This window comes from Myotis yumanensis, unplaced genomic scaffold, assembly GCF_028538775.1.
Source record: "Myotis yumanensis isolate MYYU_CA2020_CCGP unplaced genomic scaffold, mMyoYum1.0.hap1 SCAF_10, whole genome shotgun sequence".
Lineage (NCBI taxonomy): Eukaryota > Metazoa > Chordata > Mammalia > Chiroptera > Vespertilionidae > Myotis > Myotis yumanensis.
In genome coordinates, this window is record NW_027223761.1 from 52,040,437 (window position 1) to 52,065,581 (window position 25,145).

Genomic DNA, 25,145 nt, shown 5'->3' on the forward strand with positions numbered 1-25,145 from the left:
TGCTGCTCTATGGAGCAGGACTTGCTTCAGTGGGGCTTTGGTGCTCACTGAATCTGCCTCTTAAGCGTGTCCCTTGTGGATGTGTAGAATTGACCATCTGCTATGGTCTAAAGCTGTCCACTGGGTGCACTGACTCTAGGGCCTCCAGGGTGGGACAAAGTCAGCCACTGCCTGGAGTCATCCTGTAGGAGCTATTTGTATTGGGCTTGGAGGTGCCAGGCAAGGCCCAGCTGTGAAGCAAGGCAGGCTGGTACTAGTACTGGGTGTTGGGCCTTTTATTGATAGGGTTTGGGGCATGCTGACCCAGCGGCAGCTTGAAAGATTTTTGGAAAAGTCTGAAGCCTAAGCAGGGACAGGCCATTCACATGGAAAAGCTGGTGCAAACAGATTGGGTGGGGCTGCAAATTGGATGGGCGGGGTCTTAGGGAATCACCAGGTGAAGCAAACAGTGTGGGCCACACTGGTTTGGCTGCCAGTCAGCCCTGGGACGAGGGAAGTTTCAGCACAGGAACAATGACCCCTGAGAGCACCCCTGTCTGGGAGAAAGCTGCCCTGGCATTCCTGCTCTGATGCCAGACAATCCAGTTTCTTCCCATATGTGTCTGGGTTCCTCAGAGCCACTCAGTGCTGGAGCTCAGAGCAAGCAAGTCCAAGTAAGTTCATGCGCCAGCCCTTTAAAAGGAACACCTGAGTCTCCAGCAGCCTCTGTGTCCCTCAACTACAACCTCTGCTGGTTTTTACAGCCCAAAGTTATTGGGTTTTCTCTTTCCAGCTCTGGGACCCTGGGCTGGGGGTCTGGTGTGGGGCTGGGATCACTTGTTCCTTGCAGGCTGCCTCTGCAGAGAGGACTCGTTCCCAATTAAAAAGCGGCATCTGTGCCTCCATCCGTCCTACCAGTCTTGGTGTGCTTCCTTCTTTACTGTTTAGTTGTCGGACTTCCATACAGCCAGCTTTCAGGCGGTTCTGCATGATGGTTGTTCTGTATTTTAGTTGTAATTTTGAAGTGGCTGTGGGAGGCAGGCAGTGCAGGTGTTTACCTACGCTGCCATCTTGGTTCCTGCCCCTAATGTTTTCTTTGTAGGGCATCTTAAATTAAGTGACTGCTAGCCTTTCTTTGCATGAAATGTTGGTTGAAACACTGCATATTTTAATGTGTTGATTGACCCCAAGTTTAAAATATGATGTGTTTTGTATAACTTCATACTGTGAAGAATTTCAGATAGTGAAAAACCAATCCACCAATTGTTAAGGAAAAGACTGTGGACTTGAAGCCAGATTTGGTGGCAGTAGTCCATTAGGATGAGTCTATTGTAAGAAGAAAAGGGTTTGGAAAGACGGAGGGGAGAAATTTTCTTCATCTGGGGGTTATTCATGCCAGAAGTCCCCGATGAAGGAGCCCGGTGACATGCAGAATTTCTGCAGAGAGATCACTAAGATGCAGGAGTAGCCCGTGGAAAGCAAACACTCCAATTAAGATCCAACCTTTTAACTTGTTGGTTTCATGTTCTTTTCTGAATAGAAATCAGCTGTTCTCTCTGAGGGACTGTTGAGCCTGTTACCTAGGAATCCTTAATTATAATTTGCTATTTAAAGCCACAGAGGGTTAAGATCTTTAATGCCCCGGCACCCCCATGAAAATAAAGTATTTTTATTCCCTTCCTTTAGATGGAAGTCAGGTCCATTGTATTTTGTGAAAATAAAATCTATGCCTCGTTGTTTGGAGGTTAGCTTTCTGCTGTGCAGTTTCACACAGGTGATCCTTTGGAACTCTGGAAGAGCAGACATTATCTGACTCAATGGTCCAGATAAGACCAGAAACCAGAACCTGGAAGCCAGGCCTTAGACAGGAGGGCAGGAGAGGACGGGGGTTTCCCTCAGGGTTGGCTGTTTTGGCTGTGAGTAGTTTAGACAAATGATGGGTCAGTATTAGTTGTGAAGCATGTTGCAATTCATTTGTCCTTTAAGTTCTTTTTTCCTCATATGCAAGAATACCTCCAATTTGTTAATGCTATTTGTGGGAATTATTTTGGCAGAAGAGAAATGATTTTGGTACAGAAAAAGGACTAAGCAACATACACTGTATAAGCCATGGGCCATCGGGTCATGCTGATTTGACTTAGAATCTTGCCAGAGCCAGCAGCAAGAGCACCGCACAGCTCTGCTGCTCTGACTGGCTCTGAGTATCTCTGAGTTGCTATGAGTCCATGTATTCTTCTAAATTCTCCCATTCGACTATGCCAGGCTGTTCCTGCTTGAATCCTGCCCAATGTACTAACTGTTGGGAACTTAGTCCAAGTTCCTCCTTTATTCTCTGCTCATTAGATACAGGTGTTGGGTCTGAGCCCCTCTGCCTGGGGCTGGACCTCCTAGGACGCCGGGTCTTAGATGGAGAAGCCATGAAAACTTGTGGGTGTATAAGAATGAGTCTTTATTGCAGAAGCCAGTGGCCATATAGCCATCAGACAAGAACAGTCCTCACAGCAAAGCCCATACATGCAGGCAGCTGGACACCAGCTGGTGAATATATATCTTTCCCATAAAGTAGCATCAGTCTCTGTACCCACAGCTATTATCTGATTAGCCGCACGCTGCCTTCTAGACTCACCGCCTTACATTATAGCAGTACCTGAGCTCTACAGCTCAGCAGCTTCTCCTGTCTCTCCTGCCCAGCTGCTCTCTCTAGCAGACTTCTTCACACACTCCATCCTAGCTGCTCTCTCCATACTCCAGCCTAGCTGGTCAGTAGCCTACTTTCACATTATTTAGACAAAGAAGGCTTCGTGCCATCAGTGACGTCAATCATATTTGCTACAGAAGGGGCGCAGTGTACTGTGTGTCCTTGTACCCGCTCATGGTATCTTGGCCTGATTAGGATTCCCAGGCTCAGAGTCCTTAGACATCCCATTTAGGCATATGCCTAGAGCGGCCTTTGGCCATTCTGGTGGTCCCATAACAAGGCCTCTGTGGTCCCATTGGCCTTGATTTTCCAGGGACCTGGCATGGTTCTCACAAATCTTAAAAAAATAAAATAAAAGACTGTGGCAAATTAAATTCAAGATTTTGATTTCCCTTGTGAAGAACGTGGGCCAGGGCCCAGGAAAATGAAAAGAACAGGTGTACGTTGACTTTTGGGAAGAGCCACCAGCTCTGCGGTTGCTTTGCTCCAGTCTGGAGCCTTGCCTGATATTGGTCCTCTTTAGTGGTGTGAGGTGGATGTTTCACATTTTACTAGCTGTCTCAGTTGGGTGAAGAGGGTCTGTGCATTGGCTTGTGTGACTCTAAAACTCAGGCCTGTGAGGAAAAGTGAGGAGGCAGCATAGAGCAGGGCTTAATGTTCTGCAGTTCTCAGCAGGAGAGGTAGCCCCTCAGAGCCGACTGAGTGCATGTCTGGAAATGCCCAGCAGTTTAGCTGGCCACTAAGCTCATCCCTTAAATGAGATTATCTGTTTTTTCCCTTTTGTTATCCCCAATCTTTAGCAAAGTTTGACCAAATATTCTAACTTTGTTTCAACTGTGCTAAGGGGAATTAGGGACAAAGTCTGGATTTGTCATGGGCTGAAACATTTAAAAAAAAAAAATCTTTTGTTGAGGTACTTTAGATGTCCCTTTTTCTTTGTCCATTGACCCCCCCCACCTTATTTCTGCCCCCTCCCTAAGCCTCCACCCCACTATTGTCTGTCCATGGGTTATGTGTATCCTATATAATAAAGAGGTAATATATAAATTGGCCACCATGCCCTTGCACAAGATGGCAGCCCCCATGTGGTCACAAGATGGCTGGCAGGGGAGGGCAGTTGGGGGTGACCAGGCCAGCAGGGGAGGGCAATTGGGGGTGACCAGGCAGGCCAGTAGGGGAGGGCAGTTAGGGGCAAGAGGGCCAGCAGAGGAGGGCAGTTGGGGGTGACCGGGCCTGCAGAAGAGGGTAGTTAGGGGTGACCAGGCCAGCAGGGGAGGGCAGTTGGAGGCAGCCAGGCCTGCAGGGGAGGGAGGGCAGTTGGGGGGGACCAGGCCTGCAGGGGATGGCAATTAGGGGTGACCAGGCTGGCAGGGGAGGGCAGTTAGGGGCAATGGGGCTGGCAGGGGAGCAGTTAGGCTTAGATTAGGCTGGCAGGGGAGTGGTTAGGGGGTGATCAGGATGGCAGGCAGAAGCAGTTTGGGGCAATCAGGCAGGCAGGCAGGAAGGCAGGCAAGCGGTTGGGAGCCAGCAGTCCCGGATTGTGAGAGGGATGTCCGACTGCCGGTTTAGGCCCGATCCCTGTGGGCCTAAACCGGCAATCAGACATCCCCCGAGGAGTCCCAGATTAGAGAGGGTTCAGGCTGGGCTGAGGGACACCCCTCCGCTGTGCATCAGTTTCGTGCACTGGGCCTCTAGTATGCATATAAGATCTTTGCTTAATCTCTCCCTATGCCCACCCCTTCCCTCTGAGAATCATCATTCTGTGCCATGTTTCCATGCCTCTGCTTCTGTTTTATTCATCAGTTTATTTTGGTCATTATATTTCTTATTTATTTATTTTTTTAGATTTAATTGTTGATAGATATGTATTTATTGCCATTCTATTGTTTATATATATTTCTTCTTTTTCTTGTTCTTCTTCCTCTTCTTAAAGAATACCCTTCAACATTTCATGTAATACTGGTCAGGTGGTGATGAACTCCTTTAGCTTCTGTCTGTGAAGCTCTTTATCTGACCATCAATTCTAAATGAGAGCTTTTCTGGGTAGAGTAATCTTGGTTGTAGGTTCTTGCTATTCATCACTTTTGAATATTTCTTGCCACTCCTTTCTGGCCTGCAAAGTTTCTGTTGAGAAATCAGCTGACAGTCATATGGGTGTTCCCTTATAGGCAACTGACTGCTTTTCTCTTGGTGCTTTTAAGATTCTCTCTTTGTCTTTAACCCTTGACATTTTAATTATGATGTGTCTTGGTGTGGGCCTCTTAAGGTTCCTCTGGCTTGGGACTCTCCATGCTTCCTGGACTTGTAAGTCTATTTCTTTCATCAGGTAGGGGAAGATAGTATCTCCTTACACATCTTTATATTTTTGGATTCTTTTTTCTTTTTGCTCTTCTGATTGGGTGTTTTTTGCTTCCTCATATTCCAAATTGTTGATTTGATTCTCAGAATCCTCACTTTAGAATCCCTGCAAATTATTCTTTATTTCAGTTAGTATATTCTTCATTTCTGACCTGCCCTTTTTCATGTCTTTGACATGCTCACTAAGATCCTTGGAAGTTTCACTAAGTCCCTTGAAGCTCTCATGAAGATCCTTGAGTAACCTATAACCATGGTTTTGAATTCTGTATCCAGTAGTTTGCTTGGTTCCATTTCTTTCATTTGTGACATATCTCTTTGTCTCTGCATTTTGGCTGCTTCCCTGTGTTTGTTTCTAAGTATTAGGTAGAGCTGCTATGTCTCCTGGAATTGGTAGAGTGGCCTTGTGAAGTAGGTGTCCTGTAGGGCCCAGTGGCTCAGCCTGTCCAGTCACCTGAACTGGGCACTCCAGGTGTGCCCCTGTGTGGGATGTGTGCACAGTCTTGTAGTTGAGCCTTCATTGCTGTTGGCATCTCTGGGAGGAATTGACCTCCAGGCCAATTGGCTGTGAGGACCAGCTGCAACTGGTCCTCCCAGTGGGAGAGCTGCTGTGCAGGAAACACTCCTGTGGAGCAGGACTTGCTTCAGTGGGGCTTTGGTGCTCACTGTGTCTGCCTCTTGAGTATGTTGCTTATGGATGTGCTATGGTCTGAAGCTGTCTGCAGGGTGCATTAGCTCTAGGACCTCTAGGGAGGTGCAAAGTCAGCCACTGCCTGGGCCACCCTACAGGGGCTATTTGTATTGGGTTTGGACGTGCCAGGTGAGGCCCAGCTGTGAAGCAAGGAGGCTGGTGGTAGTGCCAGTTCTTGGGCCTTGTAGTGATAGGTTTGGGGCATGCTGAAGCCAGCTGCAGCTTGAGAGATTTCAGCAAAGTCTGAAGCCTGAGCAGGGATAGGCCATTCATATGGAAAAGCTAGTGCTAACAGGTTGGGTGGGGTTGCAAATTGGATGGGGTGGAGTCTCAGGGAATCACCAGGGTGGAGCAAACAGTGTAGGCCAAGCAGACTTGAACTGCGATATGGCTGCCAGTCAGCCCTGGGGAAGGGAGGTCCTAGCACAGGAAAAATATCCTCTACAAGCACCCCTGTTTGGGAGCAAGCTGCCTGGGAGTTCCTGCCCCGATGCCAGTCAATCCATTTCCTCCCCGTATGTGTCTAGGTCCCCAAGAGCCACCTGGCACTGGAACTCATAGATATGGAGTCTGAGTAGGTTCATGTGCCTTACTTTAAAAGGAACACCTGAGTCTCCAGCAGCCCGTGTCCCCTGTAGCCCTTCTGTCCTTCAGTCAAATCCCTGCTGAGTTTTACAGCCTGGAGTTACAGGCATTTCTCTTCCCAGCTTTGGAACCCTGGGCTGGGGGGTCTGGTGTGGGGCTGGGACCCCTTGCTCCCACAGGCAGCCTCTGCAGAGATGACCTCCCTCCCGATTAAAATAACAGTACAAGTGGGTGTAGGACCAGCCTATTCAGCACCTCTGCCCCTCCTACCAGTCTCAGTGTGCTTTCTTTACTTCTTTAGTCGTAGGACTTCCATACAGCCAGCTTTCAGGCGGTTCTGCATGATGGTTGTTCCGTATTTTAGTTGTAATTTTGAAGTGGCTGTGGGAGGCAGGCAGTGCAGGTGTTTACCTACGCTGCCATCTTGGTTTCTGCCCCTAATGTTTTCTTTGTAGGGCATCTTAAATTAAGCGACTGCTAGTCTTTCTATGCATGAAATGTTGGTTGAAACACTGCATATTTTAATGTGTTGTTTGACTCCAAGTTTAAAATATGATGTGTTTCGTATAACTTTATACTGTGAAAAATTTCAGATAGTGAAAAACCAATCCACCAATTGTTAAGGAAAAGACTGTGGACTTGAAGCCAGATTTGGTGGCAGTAGTCCATTAGGATGAGTCTATTGTAAGAAGAAATGGGTTTGGAAAGACGGAGGGGAGAAATTTTCTTCATCTGGGGGTTATTCATGCCAGAAGTCCCCGATGAAGGAGCCCGGTGACATGCAGAATTTCTGCAGAGAGATCACTAAGATGCAGGAGTAGCCCGTGGAAAGCAAACACTCCAATTAAGATCCAACCTTTTAACTTGTTGGTTTCATGTTCTTTTCTGAATAGAAATCAGCTGCTGTCTCCGAGGGAACTCTTGAGTCTGTTACCTAGGAATCCTTAATTATAATTTGCTATTTAAAGCCACAGAGGGTTAAGATCTTTAATGCCCCGGCACCCCCATAAAAATAAAATATTTTTGTTCCCTTCTTCTTTTAGATGGAAGTCAGGTCCATTGTATTTTGCTAAAATAAAATCTATGCCTCATTGGAGGATTAGCTTTCTGCCTGTAGTTTCACACAGGTGATCCTTTGGAACTCTGGAAGAGCAGACGTCACCTGAGTCAATGGTCCAGATAAGACCAGAAACCAGAACCTGGAAGACAGGCCTTAGACAGGAGGGCAGGAGAGGACAGGGGTTCTCTCAGGGACAGGGGTTCTCTCAGGGTTGGCTGTTTTGGCTGTGAGTAGTTTAGACAAATGATGTTCTGATGGGTCGATATTAGTTGTGAAGCATGTTGCAAATCATTTGTCCTTTAAGTTGTTTTTTCCTCATATGCAAGAATACCTCCAATTTGTTAATGCTATTTGTGGGAATTATTTTGGCAGAAGAGAAATGATTTTGGTACAGAAAAAGGACTAAGCAACATACACTGTATGAGCCATGGGCCATCGGGTCATGCTAATTTGATCTAGTATCTTAAAATGATCAAATAAAAGACTGTGACAAATTAAACTCAAGATTTTGATTTCCCTTGTGAAGAACGTGGGCCAGGGCCCAGGAAACTGAAAAGAACAGGTGTACGTTGACTTTTGGGAAGAGCCACCAGCTCTGCGTTGCTTTGCTCCAGTCCGGAGCCTTGCCTGATTTTGGTCCTCTTTAGTGGTGTGAGGTGGATGTTTCACATTTTACTAGCTGTCTCAGTTGGGTGAAGAGGGTCTGTGCATTGGCTTGTGTGACTCTAAAACTCAGGCCTGTGAGGAAAAGTGAGGACGCAGCATAGAGCAGGGCTTAATGTTCTACAGTTCTCAGCAGGAGAGGTAGCCCCTTGGAGCTGGCTGAGTGCATATCCGGAAATGCAAGTTACACCCAACACAACAACATGAAACAGTATTTATCCTTACTACAGTGAGGCACTCTCATTTCAGTTTCATTAACAAAGTACTGGTCTGCTGACCCCCGTTGGTGTGTGGTCAGCAGCAATTTATTTTATTTTTATTTTTAAAAAGATATTTTTATTCATTTCAGAGAGAAACTGAGAGGGGAGAGAAATAGAAACATCAATAATGTTAGAAAATCATTGCTCAGCTGTTGTTGTCTCCTGCAAGCCCCACACTGGGGATTGAGTCCGCAACCTGGGCATATGCTCTTACTGGGATTCAAACTGTGACCTCCTGCTTCATAGGTCGAAGCTCAACTGCTGAGCCCCGCCAGCCAGGCTGCTCAACAGCAGTTTAGATTAGAGCCTGGATACTCTACTCTCTGCATCACCTGGGCTCTTGGCTGCTCCTCCCATCCACTGCATCAGAATCTGCATGGAAGGTGACTTTACAGTTAAAGAATCCTGCAAGTTACCCACAGTGACTCACTCACACTTATAGTGTTATATCATAGCAGTGGCACCTCCTGAGATGTTCCTAAGGGAGAGGTGAGTCACAAAGAACAATGAATGGGGAGACCCAGCAGTCCTAACCCATGGAAGACATTGTCCCCTTGAGAACTTCAAAGACTGTGCTTCTGGTTGTGCTGAGAAAGCTTGTGGCCTCTCTACCAATGTTCCTTAGCTTTGTGCCCCACGTAGGCTTTTAAATTCTGTCACTGAATGTGTTTAGTTTCAGAGTAGCTACGAAGACCATGGGTTCTTAGGTAGGTCCTCTTAGCTTCAGAGATGTGCAGTCCATTTCTAGCTTTAGAGACTCCTAGAGTGACTGTGTTTTAAAAAGTTACATGCATAGAAATGAAATAAGACATAAAAGTCATAAGTGTCTTGGTCATTGTGGCTCAGTTGGTTGGAGGGTCATCCTGTACACCCAAAGGTAGCAGGTTCAATTTCTGGTCAGGGCACATACCCAGGTTTCTAGTTTGGTCCCCAGTTGGGGCTTGTGTGGGAGGCAACTGATCAATGTTTCTCTCTCTCTCTCTCCCTTCCTCTCTTAAAAATTTGTCAAAAGCTATTTTTTGCCCCCACCCCCCACCCCATGCAGCCATTATTGGAGTGAATCTGGTTGGTGTATACCATCAATATTAACCCTGATGAGACTGTGTAAATGTTAAAAATTGAGTAACTGTCGAAATGTGAGGCCTGCATTAGGCTTGCAGCCTCAGTCAACAGTCCCACACTGCCCTTGATGGCTCTGCTCAGTCACCAAGCACCAGGGACTGTGATAGGACCTCGGGTGGAGACTGCTGTGGGCTCACAGTGATGGCCAAGGCAGTCTGATCAACAGGCCTGGTTTCCTGAATGGCTGATCCAATTATATGAGAGCTCACCATGAAGGAAAACATACTTCAAAGCGGTTGCTTTGCTGGTGAAATTTCACCCCTTCCATGGAGGAATTCGTCTTGGTCCTCCAACTGTCAGACCTGTGGTGCGTAAATGTCAATATGATAAAGCATTTGTTAACTTGGAAGGAAGAATTTATCTGGCAGATTCAGGTTCCCAAACTTGACCATTTTGGTATGTTCAGATCAGAGCTGGACTATTTTGTGGCTCCAATGTCCTGTTCATATAGTGACATCTCTCCAATTTGTACATCTCTTGGCATCTGAAGTATCTGATAAGACAAAAGTATTCTTCTCTATTTTTAGTATCTTCTGGAACTTCACAATTTTGAAACTGGGGAATTAATTATTTCATATAGATGTGAGGGCCTTTAAAAAACCTTTTAATACATTGTTTGCTCTCAGCAAAAGTCCTGGTTAAAAGCGGGAAGGATGGTAGCAAAATATTTTAAAATATGCAAAAGCACCACTTTCAGCTCCTCTCAGGAGGGCCAGCATCTCAGAGCAAGCCCATTCTAACTCCAGCTCTGAAATCAGAACAAATTGGATAAAAATAGAAATGAATGATTCTATTATTTATGAAATCTGACAAATTATGTGTTGGGTGGAAAGGATTTGCTATCATGTATAAAATATTTTAATATTTATATCTGATGATAAAACTGTGACATGTTTATAACCATTCTATCAAGCATGTTTACAACAGGGCCACTGCTCACAGCTGAACACGCAATAAATGTGCACAGACACACCGGGTATGAAATATACATCTTGATTTTATAATCGTGTGTGCTTTATTTTTTACACAAATGGAATGGAAGTGTCGAATATTTACACTTAACAGGAGTGTAAGCTGTGCAGTGTCTCCGTAAACTCCAGCCAGGCAAGGAGTCTTTCCCCTCCCTCCCATCCTGCACTACAGTAGCTCGATGGAGGAACATCCTGTCCGAGAGAAGCACAAAACTGTCCTATTGAAAGGCTCTAACCAGGGTACAGTCTGGTGCACTCACTCAGGAAACACAAATTCAGAAAGGAGAGAAGAAAAGTTTGCCATCCCATTGGGAGTCAACCTTGCCAGTTGGTTGTCCTCATGAGTTGCTAGGGAGATTCTGAATTCTCTCTTGGAGATGAGCTTTGTCTAAATTGTCCACCCGTCTTAGCTTGTCCTCAGCTGCTACAAGAAACTGCACAGCTGTACAAGACATGATTTCTGAAGCACAGTTTTCAGTGAGGAAGGATATTTACAGACTGGAGCGAGTGTGTGGGTTTCCATCCACATTCATTCAGACCCAGTGTAGTATGTGTATACATGACATACATACCCCATATACCATACGTACACAGAAGTAAAATGTCTAGCCACAGAATTCTCTAGAGAGTTCTCTGGCTAATCAGTTGTCACAGGAGGTACTCCACATGCTTTAAGGGAAATGTCCCCTTATTTCCCCCTAGGAGAGACAAATTATTATAATAAACTTAGGAACTAGCCTGAGTCCTTGACTTAAATATTTTTGTAGGAATTTAGGCAGGACCAAGACAGGAACAAAAAGATGTTATTTCACCAGTAAGTCCATTCAATCTCACCAGCTGAAAAGCAGAGGGCGGGAGGGTATTTCACATAAAAATGGTGGTGGTGGGGGGAGCTTATGAATGGGGAAAAAATCTCTTCAAATCAAGGTGATGGCATGGCTTCAATGAGAAGGAAGAGTTTTGCTGTCAGAATAATTGTTGGGGCCGGAGTCTGCCTTTATTGGAAGGAAGTGTCCCTAGAGCCACGGGCTGGTGCTGGGAGTGGGCTTGCTTTGGACCAGCCTTCCGGCAGAGGGGCACCCAGGTGCCGCAGAGCCCAGAGCACATGCAGCGTCACTGCCAGGGCAGCGGTGCAGGCTGGCTCAGTGGGGCAGGACCTCATGCTCAGCGTTGCCTTCTGGGCTGCGTAGGTGAAATGGTGACCCCAAGTATTTGTGTCACTAGTCCAGCTTATGGACTTGCTGTCTGAATCAGCCATGAGCCCTTATAGGACAGAAACATTAAGAAGTGTGGTATTGGAGAGGAGATGACCAGAAATGTGAGGAAAAGAGAAAGAACGGGAAAGGAGCCCAGCCAATGTGGCTCAGTAGTTGAGCATCGACCTATGAACCAGGAGGTCACAGTTCGGTTCCTGGTCAGGGCACATGCCTGAGTTGTGGGCTTGTTCTCCAGTGTAGGAGGCGGCCGATCAATAATTCTATCATCATGGATGTTTCTATCTCTCTCTCCCTCTCCCTTCCTCTCTGAAATTAAAAAGAAAAAGAGTGGGAAAGGAGGGGAAGAGGAATAAGAAGGGGAAAGAGACAGAATAAAGAAGAGATAGACAAAGATGGGTAATAAAGGGGAGGAGAAAAGACTGGTAAGGAAGGCTCAAAGGAGAGGTACACAAAAACATCGATGGAATGAGATGGAAAGGGAAGGGGGAGAGCAGAGGAAGAATGAGAAAGAACCAGAGGTGAGAGCCAGAGGAGCGGAGAGCTCTTCCCTGGCTTCGAGTCCTTTAGGGCTGGCAGTGGGATCTGAGACAGCTCACAGGCACCTGAGTGCAGCTTCGTAAAGATGGCTCACTGAACACATGGAGCCGACCCAAGAACTTGGGGCTGGGAGAAAAGGCCTGCAAAGAGGTGGCCGACAAATCCCACGGGAGAAGAGCAAAAAACAGATGCCCCTGCAATTAGCTGACAAGTGGGGTTTTGAATTTGGTAAAGCTGAGACCCCCGTGGTGCTACACATTGTACCAGAGCATGAAAAATAGCACCAGTGACACGATCTGGCACTTTTCCGAAAGGGCCCAGCATGGGAAGGTGACATTGCGCCCCCAGCAAGCCTTCAGATTGGAGAGAGCTCCGGACAAAGTTTGCAGTGTTAGCACCAGTCTGGCCCCAGGCTCCAAGTGCATCGGCACCAGATGTGATCTGGGTAACTCTCCTGCCGTTTCCACACGAGTTGTCAGGTTTGCTGCAAAATACACCCATTCACTGGAGCCATAGAGACCTCAACGTTGGGAGGCGCAAGACAACACAACAAATGGAGGTGTAAATTCTATAGGAAAAGACCCTCTCACCAATTTGCTTGGTGATTCTTCAAGCAAATATATATGTATATATATTTATATAAATCTACATAAAAAATCAGTGCAAATGCCAATTCTAGTCTGAAAGCATCTACACTAGGAAAATAAATAAATATATTACTACAAAACCAAGGGTTGGTGGTTCAGTTTGATTGTACTCAGCCACAACAATACTTAATATTAAATGAAAAGCACATCGCAGGACCCGCGGAAACATCTACTCGTTAATGACAGTCCTTTAAATAAATGGTTGCATGCTCAGTTGAGAAACCAAAGGAGTAATCATGGTGGCCTAAAGATAGAGCTGGGACCAGGAATGGCATTCTGGTGGCAGGAAAGGTCTGGGAGCAATATCGATGAAAGGAGACCTCGACCTGAAACTGGCTAATGGCAAATGTGGTCACCTCTTTAACACTTTGAGCAATCTAAGGGGATTTCTAGAAATTTAACTTTCATTAGAGGGTAAGTACATTGCCAGCCCTTTCATTAGCAAAGGCAGCCTCAAGACTACAGGTAGATGCATGATTTTGCTTTTCTGTGTTTATTTTGGTGACTGCAGCCAGGCAGAGAGTGGTAGTTAGTGTAAGATGAACACCGCCTGTTTTTGGAAAGAGACCCTCATTCTGAGCTCTAATGTTCTTCCTGTGAAAAGCCCCACCACCGCTGATGGCTCTGTCTCTTGCTTTTCCACCCCAGCCTGCATGCTGGTTTGCTGCACAGTGTGGCAGAATTCCTGCCAGGTCTGGATGTACCCCAGGAATAAGGCGATGGGGCTGAGTCTGGGCCTGCATAGAACCCAGAGTTGAGTGGTTACTGAGATTACAGAAAAGTCTCTCTCTAAACACCTTGGGCACAAGCAAAGCTAATGTCACCACCAGCTCTAATGTAGGATATAGGCTTTGGGAGGTTCCTTTCTTTTAAAAAAAATCATTATTATAATCGCTAAAAAATAAACTTGGTCCAGGTGCAGCCCTCAAGAAAGGCAGTTTAATTGGTTGACCTCTAAGTCATTAGTTGTCTTTCCTTATTGTTCTCTCTCTTTGCCCTGTATACAGAAACAAGTCTGCACCCCTCAACCCCAACCAGATAATTCTCTTCTCTCTCTCTTCCTCAAAGAAATAGTGCATCTTGGGACAGATCTCTCTATGACTCTAGCATCTCTGGCTGTTAGAAAACCTGTTACTTGTGAAACAGACAAATTAAAGTGTCCTAATTACTCATGATTGGCCAAAATACTACATGACCCTTTAAGAATTGTATGTAAGTAACTAGGAACAAAGTTATTCAACTATTTGCATGGCAGGCCCAGGTTGTTTATCAAGAGAAAAGCAAAAACTTCCCTTTAGCTTGTCGGTATGAGTTTGTCTCTGAAAGCCATCAGCTTTAAAATGCATTAACCAAATGTCTTCCAAAAAATATCCATGAGGGCAACTCATTAAAGGATGTGCTCCATGAGAGTCTGTCACTAATAGGATAGGGAGGTCATGGGAGGTGAGTAAGGGAGAGTCTGTGTCAGACTTGGAAGGAACTCAGATGCTCTTAGTGGATCATTGGCAACAGAAGGGAGAGTGCAATGTTCAGTTCTTGAATTTGATAATCTGCAGGTAGTGCATACAGTTCGTCTTTCCATTAATTCGTCTTTACAAAATATTTCACAAAACTTTTTTAACCTATAGAAATGTGTTTCTATACATTTAATATATTTTTATTGTATAAATTATTCTCATCTTTAGTGCCTTCTTTCACTCTATAAATGGCAAAATAGACAATAAACAATCATGAAGCTAACTCAGGTGGAACCCCCTCTTCTCAGTAGGGTCAGTCCTCCATACACTTGTGAGTTTTATGAAATGCTCGTCTTTGCAGGTGCCAGTCAAAGAAACTACACGCACATCCTTCCCTGGTATTATGCCGTCTCCAAAGGGACTCCTTTCTTTTTTTTTTCCTTCGTTCTTTCCTTTGCTCGTTAAGAAATCAAAGGATGTGCATATAAAAAGTCAAAGTGGACCAATTACAGGTGTGGGTAATGGGAAGGTTGGTGAAGTTCAAGTGCTGGCAACTTTTCTTTAAAGCAAAAAAAAAAAAAAAAAAAAAAAAATACAGAGAGCTCAGCAGCTAAGTCGGCCCTGGACATCTGCTGGGTGAGGAGGCTGCCCAGCTTGGGCACCAAGCCCGTCAGAGGTTCATCCCTATGCCTGGCCCCTTGAGCAAACCAAAGCCTTCCTGCACACCGCAGTGTCTTTTCTGTCCCACCCTTCGGCCCCTCTGTTTCCTTCATGGCTTCACACAGTTTGTGTTGTACATTCATCAGAATTCACATTGACTGCAAAACATAAATGCAACAAAAACATAAAAGCCTCCAAGTAGTAATATTATATATATATTTTGTTCTTCTAAATGCTCTTCTGTCGTTGTCAGAGGTGCAGTAGCTAATTTATAACTTTTCCTTTGAGGGGATCCAGATGAAAGGCCCAGACTGCTCTTCAATGACAAGCTTGCACTGGTTATATATATCTTCTAAGCTATCTCCTTGGACAATAGCTAGAACGAAAGCAAATGCACCCGGCGTTAGGAATCAATCATCAATCACACAGCGGAAGCTCAAGTCAGTGATAGACAAACTCATCAGGAAACTGAGTGTGACTTTTCACTAGTAAGAAAAAGCAGAAAGTTCGCTTAGGCAAGGTCACATCAATGATGAAGAAAGTGCTTTTCAAGGCACGTTCTGGGTCAGCAAGAAATGCAACACAATCTTTCCCCTTTCCACATGTCTGTCTGTTGCTCTGGACAATGAATCATCCATTTATTTGCATTTTATGACTATCTACTCTGGGCCATGCCCTGAGGTAGGTATCAATCAATTTTTCAGATTGAGAGCTCCCCATTTATTAAGGAAAGTTGGCTTTATATGTCTGTACTGTACTTACTTAGACACAGAGGGAATAATAAAGTTCTTGGAAGAAACTTTAGTTAACCTCCTCAGCCCCCAAAACTTTTAAAAGGATATCCCATTCATTCTCCAAGTAATCTGGTAACGTGAAGTTTTACCCTACATACTCAAATTGAGAATATCTTATGGTAAGTACTTATAAGAAACATAAATAGGAGGAAACATAAACAAAATGATGAACTGTGTATTACTAAAATACCAAATCACTTAGATTTAAGTACATTTTATTATCTCCTTGGGGGCGGGGGGGGGGGGGGGGGGAACGACTATCTTGTAGCTACATCTCTAAAACACATCAGTACTATCCTTATTACAGTAGGGCTTAGAAATAAATTGCTACTGAAACATGGTTTAGGTTTTTAAAAACACTCTTCAGAATGTATTGATTATTGTATTGTACGCCCAAATATTAGCCACTGTCAAATATACATTGTTTTGACTTGATGATCCCACCTGGATGCTCTTTTAGGATGAAATACCACTCTTATCTTTGTTATTAGAAAGTTTACCTAAGATTACCCGATTCAACATATTTGCAAACTGCTAAGCCACTGGTGTATTCTATTCTGAGTAAGATAAAAAAGAAAATATCTAACGTCACGTAAGGTTATTCAGGAGGAAAGTTCTTGTTTTCAAACTATCAGTTGTAAGGCAAATTCCACAAATGTTGCTCACTCTTTGGATTTGATCAATGTTTCATGAATATATATGAGAGAACCCAGGATACCCAAGATAAAAAAAAAAATCGTCCTTTATTCCCCAAACTTCATGTTTCCAAGGAAATATTTAAAAAGAAAAAAAAAATAGTTTTGTTTGGACAGGGAATTAATTGAAACACAAGGAAGTATTTCAAGATTCTTGTTCACATGTGCTAATGGGGAGGCTGGAGGCCCTGAAATTGCTGCTCTAGAGTGACTGCTTTGGACAGTGCACATTTTGAGCCCTCAATGTTTCTTTTTTCAAGCTTTAATGAAGTATCAATGCCTAAACTGTCCTTAGTAGCAGGAAGTAGCTCAGTGGCATCTGGCGTCCCTGGCTTTGGATAGGGCCCCTGGGAACTTGGGAGCTGGCTGCAGCTTAATTCAGAGCAAGGAGAATCCAGAGTCCAAAGCAAATGGGTAAAGCAGAGGGAAATTAGGGATTCTCAGCAGGAAGGTTTTGGGGCCCAGACATACCAGGCCCTCAATATGCCAAATGTCAGGCAATTTATCTCCTTTATTACAGCTAACGGGGAAGTGAGCTTACCCGTATTAGACTTACTGAGGTGAGTACTTTGTAAGTTATATAAATGTCTGGTCACTATTGTACACTTGAAACTTATATAATATGTATAGGGTGAGGCGAAAGCAGGTTTACAGTTGTGAGGATGCGAAACAGTTTATTCTTATTTATTAATTATTGTACAAATTTTCCATATCAACAATTATAAACCTACTTTTGCCCCACCCTCTATGTCAACTGTAATTGAAAAAATTTTTAGAAGGAACTTACCCGTAAAATACTCTCCAAATTCTTGTTCTAGCTTAATTGCACGATCGTAGGTTTTCTTGGCCTGTTCCTCTGTGAGACGCTTGTTCATCTCCCTGGGAAAATGAGGATTTAGTATTAGAACGCACAGGGACTATTCAAACCCTGAAAAATTAAAATGTCTGGCAAAAATGAGTCCTGCAGGAGACTTAGTGTAATCTTAGCAGCAGCTTCCTAGTCTTCATTTGGGACTCATCTTTGCTGGAATAATTTTTAGCAACAAGGACTCCTTCCCAGCTCACTCTCTCCCCTGCAATCTCTTGGCCCCACAGTGGGTTGAAGCAGACCTGTCTCCTTATGATTTCCAGTTACTGGTCCCTGTTCTGCCCTCTGCAGCCCCACAGGGTAGGGCTAAACTTCCTTCCCCTACGACAGGCACCAGAGTCTTGAAATCAAGCCCTCCAGTGTGCCTTGAGGTTTCCACTCCTTCAGAAGAAACTGTCCTACATCCTTCATCTATTCTCTCCTTGGATATGATTTCCGAATCCTAACCTTCCTTGGACTTTGTTCTAGTCTATCTAGACTTCTTTTAAATGTGGGCTGTAGAATTGAACAAGATCTTCCCAGGGTGGTCAGAGGGAGAGGAGGGCTGGCCAGAAGGGAAGGTACATCACAGCATTTTTGGACCTCATTACATCTGCAAGAACATGACTTAGCTGTTCTCAGGTCCTGACCCCTCAGAAAGCTTTGATTTCTCGACTCCCCCATATTTCCCAAGAGCTGCTGCTCAACTTTAATGTGCAACAGAAACCATGTGGAGTGGAGAAACACAGAAAGTGCTTCCAAAGAGTTATAGGAGAGGTGAAGGCCCCTTAGGCATGTGTGTCTTTTTCTTCTCACCTGAGGACATGCTTAGAGAGAGGAAGAGGCGCAGGGAGGGGGGGGGGGGCGGGCGGGGAGAGCGGAGGGGAGGAGAGAGAGAGAGAGAGAGAGAGAGAGAGAGAGAGAGAGACATCCATCAATGCAGTTGCTTTCCGTACATGCTCTGACCTGGGGATTGAAGCTACAACCTAGGTATGTGCCTTGATCGGGAATTGAACTGGCAACCTTTTGGTGAACAGGATGACACTCAACCAACTGAGCCACTCTGGCTGGTAGGCGTGTGTATCTTTTAGGCTGAAAGGCATTCTGCAGCTCTTGCTGCTCAACTTTTACAAATGGCAAGGCATGTCTGTAGCAACCAGCGCCCTGAACTTCCTCTGTTTTTATAATCAGATGGAATCTCAAGGAGCTGCTGAAGAAGGCTTGAATTAAAGTGAACATAGAGGGAGTGTAACAATCCATAGTGCTGGTTCCAAAATATTTTCAAATAGACTGCAAGCAAGTACTACCAAATAGTGAGCCAGGATAGAGGCGCTTGTTAAGGAACAATCTCTAATGCTCAATTTGCTTATTTTTGTTCTGATAGAATGGGCTGTAAAGGAATTATGCCTGAGATTCTCTGTCCCTTTCTTTCTGTTGGCCTGTCAGCCATTGGTGAATCATTAACTGTATATAAGTACTGCTTAATCATTGTAAGTTTATTTAAATCCAACCGACTAGTAGTCTCAAGGGCAAATTGAGGTGAGAGAAAAATGGAAAATAACCTAATCTCCTGATCCCTAACCAGTGGCAGCTTTGTCTTCCCATGTCCTCTAGTATTACATTTTTTTTTTTGCCTACCAAATTACACTTTTTAAATACACATTATTTTATCTTTCCATGTTTTTAAAATCAAAAACATTTATTAATCAAAGCCTGCCAGTCATTGTCTCTGATCATCATAAGAATACCAGTGTTGACTGCACTGGGCTGATAGAAGTCCGGCCAAGAGCAGAGATGTTTAGTTGGTCCATTGGGATGTGTGGACCAGGTGGGTGTAGAATTTTGAAAGCATTGCTGCCTTTGCATGCCACTTAGGAAGCCAGAGATCTGAGTCTGGAACACATGGTATTAGTCGATTCCTTTTTTTCAGAGCAAATAACTGAGGCCTGAAGTAGTAGAGAGACTTGCCTAAGGTTGTACATTTAATAAAGAGTAAATATGATGCAAGAACTCAAGGTTTGTTTGTTTTTTTTTTTAACCATTTTTAAGTCAAACAGACCTTCTATTATAGCAAGACTCTTTCAAAAGAGACTTATTTGAAAAAAAAAATTCCAACCAAAGTCAGAATCATGTTAATGATGCTGATGGCTGCAATATAAAGAAGTGGGAATTTCCTGAATTCCTGCTGTTGAAGTAAACTCATCTTGTTCTGAGGAATGGTATCTATGATCCTCCTCCCAAATAGCACAAGTCCTAGAAGCTGTGAGTGGCTGTCACTCTCGGGTGCAGAACATGCTGGGCTAAATGAAGAGATACATTACACAGAAAGACAGTGTTTTGCTCCAGATGTCAAGGGATCATGTAGCTTGGGATCTTCTTTGACTTCCCTGGCTCATGCTGGTCTGTCTGCTCGGAATTCCCTTTGTACTTTTTGTAGCAATGACTAAATTTAGGTTTTTAATTCTCTAATATATGATATATTTTTTTTTTGCCTAACCTAGGAGTTCTTCAAGGGCAGAGACCATGGCTTGTTTATCAGCATGTGGCAAGGAGCCTGACTCAACACATTGAAAGAATAAGTGGATGAATGAATGAATGGACAGCTAGACAAGGAAATATAATTATGTCACAGTTAAAGACAGGAGTGAAAACAGGCCATCATAGGAGCAAAAAGGTAAGAGCACACTGCCGGTGGCAAGGCGAAAGCTTCTCATTGTCATGGGGTAGGGCAGGGACAGAAGTCACAGGGGCACACTATAAAAAGAACATCTCTTTCAAACACTCCCTCCATTTCATGCTTCTCTGGAGAGTCAGCCATGTGTGTGCTGATAAGCTCTGTGGTTTGATGTGGAAGATGCGCTTGAGAAAATGTGTGATGATGTATCAATGCCTGAATGTGACAGCTGCCATGCTCTTGTTCCGGCTGACCTAGCCTTCACTCCTCCTGGGGTGTGAGCAATTCAGGACAGCCTTGCCCCTGACGTAAAACCCTTGGAAAACTGAACTGGAAAGTACACATTCCGCATTTATGAATGAGGGCACATTGTTTGGAATGTCTCCACTACTGCACTGGAGACTTATGGATGTGGCTGCAGCCACTCTGACAGATTCCTGGTCCTCATTGAGGAATCCAGCCTTCAGTATGTTTAATTTTCCTTGTTGATAAGTGGCTGTGACAATGCCTTAAGGCAAAACGAAATAAGTCATCTCATAGTTGTGGAAGGAAGTAGACCTACTGAGCACCAGATGGGACTGTCTCCCAATCTCATGTGGACCCAAATGTGCAACTGCTATTTCTCCCTCAGGCCTCACTTCCTAGGAGCCATTTATCCCACTGTCTGTTGACGATGTGAAACTTATTTTTCTATTTATGAAACAGGCTTTTAAGATGCTGTTCCCAGGATGTGAGGGCTATTTTTCTATTCTTCTTTTTAATGTTAGCATTGCTCATAAAATTTATGAGGCTCTTTAAAGATTATAAATTACTTTTACATAATGAAATTTGTGGTTGCTTAATTCACTTTGTGCAATACGCCACACAGTATCCTATATGAGGGGAAATTTAATACATGCTATCGGGGATAATATGATCAAGAACCACTATTTTGTTGTTAACCCAGATTTTTCCATGTGCCAACTATGGGCAAAGCTCTTTATGTTAAAATTTAACACATAAATTCACAGGGCTGAATTGCTCGCGATCTCCTTATTTTATTTTTGGACCCTGATAAAAACTTTGCCCATCTTTTATTTATGAGAATATAGTCTGCTTTTAAGATATCACTCTGGCAATTTCCTCAGAGACCCACTATATATTTAACTGAATTCTCTTGGGCTGCAATTCCAGCTACTGCAACTTGCTTCATCTCTTCCTCCTCAGAGAAGATGGTGGAGTAGGTGGCCGATAGCCTCTGCAAGCAACTGTGTTCGCCTCTGGGAGTAAGTAACTTTTTTGATTTTTCCATGAACACTGTTTTCCAGAGCTTTGTGGTTCACTTCTGCAGCCTGTCAGATACCCTGAAGCAGGGGTCCTCAAACTTTTTAAACAGGGGGCCAGTTCACTGTCCCTCAGACCGTTGGAGGGACGGACTATAGTTTAAAAAAAAAAACTATGAACAAATTCCTATGCACACTGCACATATCTTATTTTGAAGTAAAAAAACAAAATGGGAACAAATACAATATTTGTATTTGCATGTGGCCCGCGGGCCGTAGTTTGAGGACCCCTGCGGAAGTTTTGAGGCCTAAATGGAGGCATATTTAAGCAAAGTTCTTGTGACCTCTTGGAAAAGGCACTGTACTGTTCATATGTTTTATGATGATCAAATATCAAATAGCTTTATTCCATTTATAACAAGGTAACTTGACATATTTCATAGCAATAATGGCTACTATTTAGCGAGTGCTTCCTATATGCCAAAGACTGTATGAAGAACTTTACATTCATGATCTTGTTTAACCATTCTTCTAGCTCTATGAGGTATATGTTCTTAATGTGCCAAGTTTAGAGGTGAGGAACTCAAGGTCATGAAACTGACCAGTGGCAAAGCTAAGAACCAATCCTGGCCTGATCAATTTTCAAGTCCCTGCTCTTTGCCTCTTTGTTCTGCTATTTTTATGGCGACTGCAGCCTCAATCTTGTACGGAAGTTATCTATAAAGTAATGCCCACAATTTCTATCAAACTGCCAAAGGAAATATGTTACTTTATAGTCAAGTCAGATCAGGAATATCTGCCCAATTTGTTTAGTGACTTTGAAGGAAGATATTTTACAAGTCTTCTGAAAATTAAAATAATAATATATTTTCCCCCTTGTTCATAAATGTGCACAAACATGGAGCTGTTGGCTTAAGTAATAGATATTTTACTGCAAAGCCATGAAGAAACTCCCTATAAAGGATAGTGGTCTATATTCATGAGGTTCTAATTAAGGAATGTAAGAATTCTGTGATACAACAAAATGAAATGCCAATGAAAAGAGTCTAAAATATTGCCCACTCCTTTGATAAAAATCTACACATTTAAAAAGATTTACCAATGGAACTGCTCTCAGAAGTAAGAAACAATTAGAAGATGATACTGTCTATCATTTGGAAAACCAAACCAAACAACCAAATTAAATCAACCTACCTTCAAAACAACAAAACAATCACACACATACACATACAAAACAACTTGTGAAATGAAAATAAAAGTCAAGAAGCGTTACTGAAGACATTTTAAAGAATTACTGACATGTCTGTAGTGACTCAAAAAACTTTAATACAGCTTTTTTAAAAAAGGGAATGCTTAAAAAAATCAATAATGGCATTTCCCCTTTGTAAGCATTTGTGACAGAACTGTGTCATATGGAACAGGGGGCCAGATGAAGGCCTCTAGTGGCCTCCACTTACATCAGAGGTTCCAGAGACTTGGGCTTAATGAAGATGGCAATGGGATAGAGCTGAGCAACTTGTAACCGCTTGATAGCATTTCCTGATACGTCAAGTATACAGTGTTTGCCCTGGTAGAAAGAGAAGAAAAATATGGAGTTAATCCAGAAAAAGTGATCATAATCCAACAGCCACTAAAAACAATGCAAGTGTGTTAGGGGAAGATAAGGGATAACGGATTTCTTAGGATTGAGAAGGATCGCTGCAAAGCACAAGTAAAAGTTGTTACATAGGTGATTGCTGAATGCTTGCCATGACTAATATTTATCACTCCCTTACTAAGTGTCTGCCCTTGGGATAGACATTCCACATGTGTTATCTCAGTTAACTGTTTAGTTTTTAATGGAATTTAATGGGGTGACATTGGTTCGCAAGCCATACAGGTTTCAAGCGTACAACTCAATAAAGCATCATCTGCACACTGCATGGTGCACCCATCTCCCCAATAAATAGCTGATGCTTTGTCCAGAGAAGATATGTAGACATATGTAATGTGACCGGTCTATTCTCATAAAGCCCAGAAACCATCTCTGAAGACAACTGTCAAGAAGAAATTCCCACATCTATGAGGTAGGTATTATCAACTGCATTTTACAGAAGAGAAGACTAAGGCTTAGAAATATGAACGAACTTGCCCAAAGTCTCAGTGTTAGGAGGATGGAAACACAAATCTTGAGCGCTCACAGAGCTGTTGGTTGGAATAAACGGACACCTCATTGTCTCATCCCGCCTGATGATAAATTTGGAGGAATGGTAATCATGTGAATTTAGAATAATTCCATCAGTATTTGCTGAGTGCTTATATGTATCCTGACCTTGATATGCCCAGCCTAGCAGAGGACACTCACAACAAGAGTAAATTAAATCTTGTATCTTAAATGCTGAGAGAGAGGCTTGCACAGGGTATGTAAATTTCTTGTTTGTTAATGAATAGAAACCCTATTACATTATAGCACAGCTCATTTAACTTGGCTTCCACTGCAATGAGTGCTCAGAGCAAGGAGTTGCTTTATAAAGTATTTCTAGAAAAGTAGATATATTTGCCACACATCAGATTCTACCTCCTGGAGAGAAATGGCCTCATTACTCTGATGCTGGCAGAACTTTACACAAGAAGAGAAAAAGCACATTATACAGATAGAAACAGTCCTAAATAGGGGATAACAACTCATCTATAATATTTAAGTGAAAATGAGCTGAGTCCATGAATACTTGAGCTCTTATAATAGGAGAAATGCACTGAGATGGTTCAAGCCTTTACCACAGAAGTAATAGATTCCAAGTCTGCTATCTGTGAAGTGTAGCAGCTGCATAAAGTTTCTAAGTGATTTATTCACTGGCCAGAACATTTCGAGTTAACAACGGTTGTATCTTTATGTTCAAAGAGGAGACTAGATGCGATTCTCCAGGAAACCGATTACAAACAGTATGTTATAGAAACTAACTTTTGAGAGAGAGGGAAATAGATGCAGCTGCTTAGTGTATTCTTAGGTAGACATTTAAATTTCTTACTTCATTTTTGTACCAGTACACCAACAGGGAGAAAACAGTATTCAACCCAACAATAAATATCAATTATATAACAAATATAATTGGCTCTTAACTCTTTTCCCCTCTCTTATGAAATGAATTCTCTGTTGACAGATCTGGATGTCTCTATAGGCAGATCTTAAAGCCATACTCATGTGCTTTTCTATCCTATTCTCTTTGGAATGTTCTCCTCTTTCCAGTCACTTAAAATTATTAGCAGAGAGGCAATCGCAGCAACAACAGCAACCTTAAGTTGGAATTTTTGCCAGTAGTAGGCTTGGCAGTCAGCCCATCTCTCTCTCTTGATCACGGGGATCTTAAGTTTTCAGGGAGATAAGACGTAACTCCTGCTAATAAACAGACTAGAGGATGCTGATCTAAACCACCAAGAGTAATGAAGCTTCCTTAATAAGTTCGATGTTGTTTCCTGGGACCAAAGTCAAGGACAAAGGGAATCTTCATAAACTTCAAGCTGTTCAATGCCTTTATGTTTATATGCCACCCTTGCCCCCTCAAGTCCATCAGCTTATTTTACTGAGATTAGAACAAAGATTAATGACCATGCTCTAAAGTGATTCTTTGCTTAGAGGTCTAAAAGGATTATTTCATCAAACTTTACAACTGCAATCAGGAAAGAGTAATGACCAAAATATGCAGTTTGCCAGCTGGGACCCGTCGGCAGGGGAGGTGTACGATGGATGGTTGGTGAACATACCCTTTCTGCTACAAATCTCACAGACTGCACACTGGTTCCATACAAGTTGTCGTTGTACTGGCCGGCTTCTATAAACTTGTGCTCTTGGATATCCTTCTCCATTTGTTCTCTGGAAATGACAAAGTGATAGTCTCTGCCATCCACCTCGTAGTCACGCTTTGGCCTTGTAGTATCTTTATAAAACAAAAAAATAACATGAAGATCTTACATTGACACCCATAAACTTCTTT

General features: G+C 43.3%; 1 protein-coding gene across 24 annotated transcripts in view; it reads right to left on the reverse strand.

Annotated features, from left to right (window-relative positions):
• Positions 1-10,405: 10,405 nt before the first annotated feature.
• Positions 10,406-25,145, reverse strand: part of DLG2 (discs large MAGUK scaffold protein 2) — a 1,989,136-nt gene continuing 1,974,396 nt past the window's right edge. For 23 of the 24 annotated variants that reach the window (XM_070425737.1, XM_070425735.1, XM_070425736.1 and 20 more), the window contains 4 exons: positions 24,916-25,088; positions 22,632-22,741; positions 17,179-17,270; positions 10,406-15,278 (listed from right to left, as the gene is read on the reverse strand). In XM_070425737.1, coding sequence (XP_070281838.1) covers positions 15,172-15,278; positions 17,179-17,270; positions 22,632-22,741; positions 24,916-25,088 — 482 coding nt within the window. In that variant the 3' untranslated portion in view covers positions 10,406-15,171. The remainder of the gene's footprint in view (positions 15,279-17,178; positions 17,271-22,631; positions 22,742-24,915; positions 25,089-25,145) is intronic. The other variant, XM_070425740.1, reaches the window with a different exon arrangement.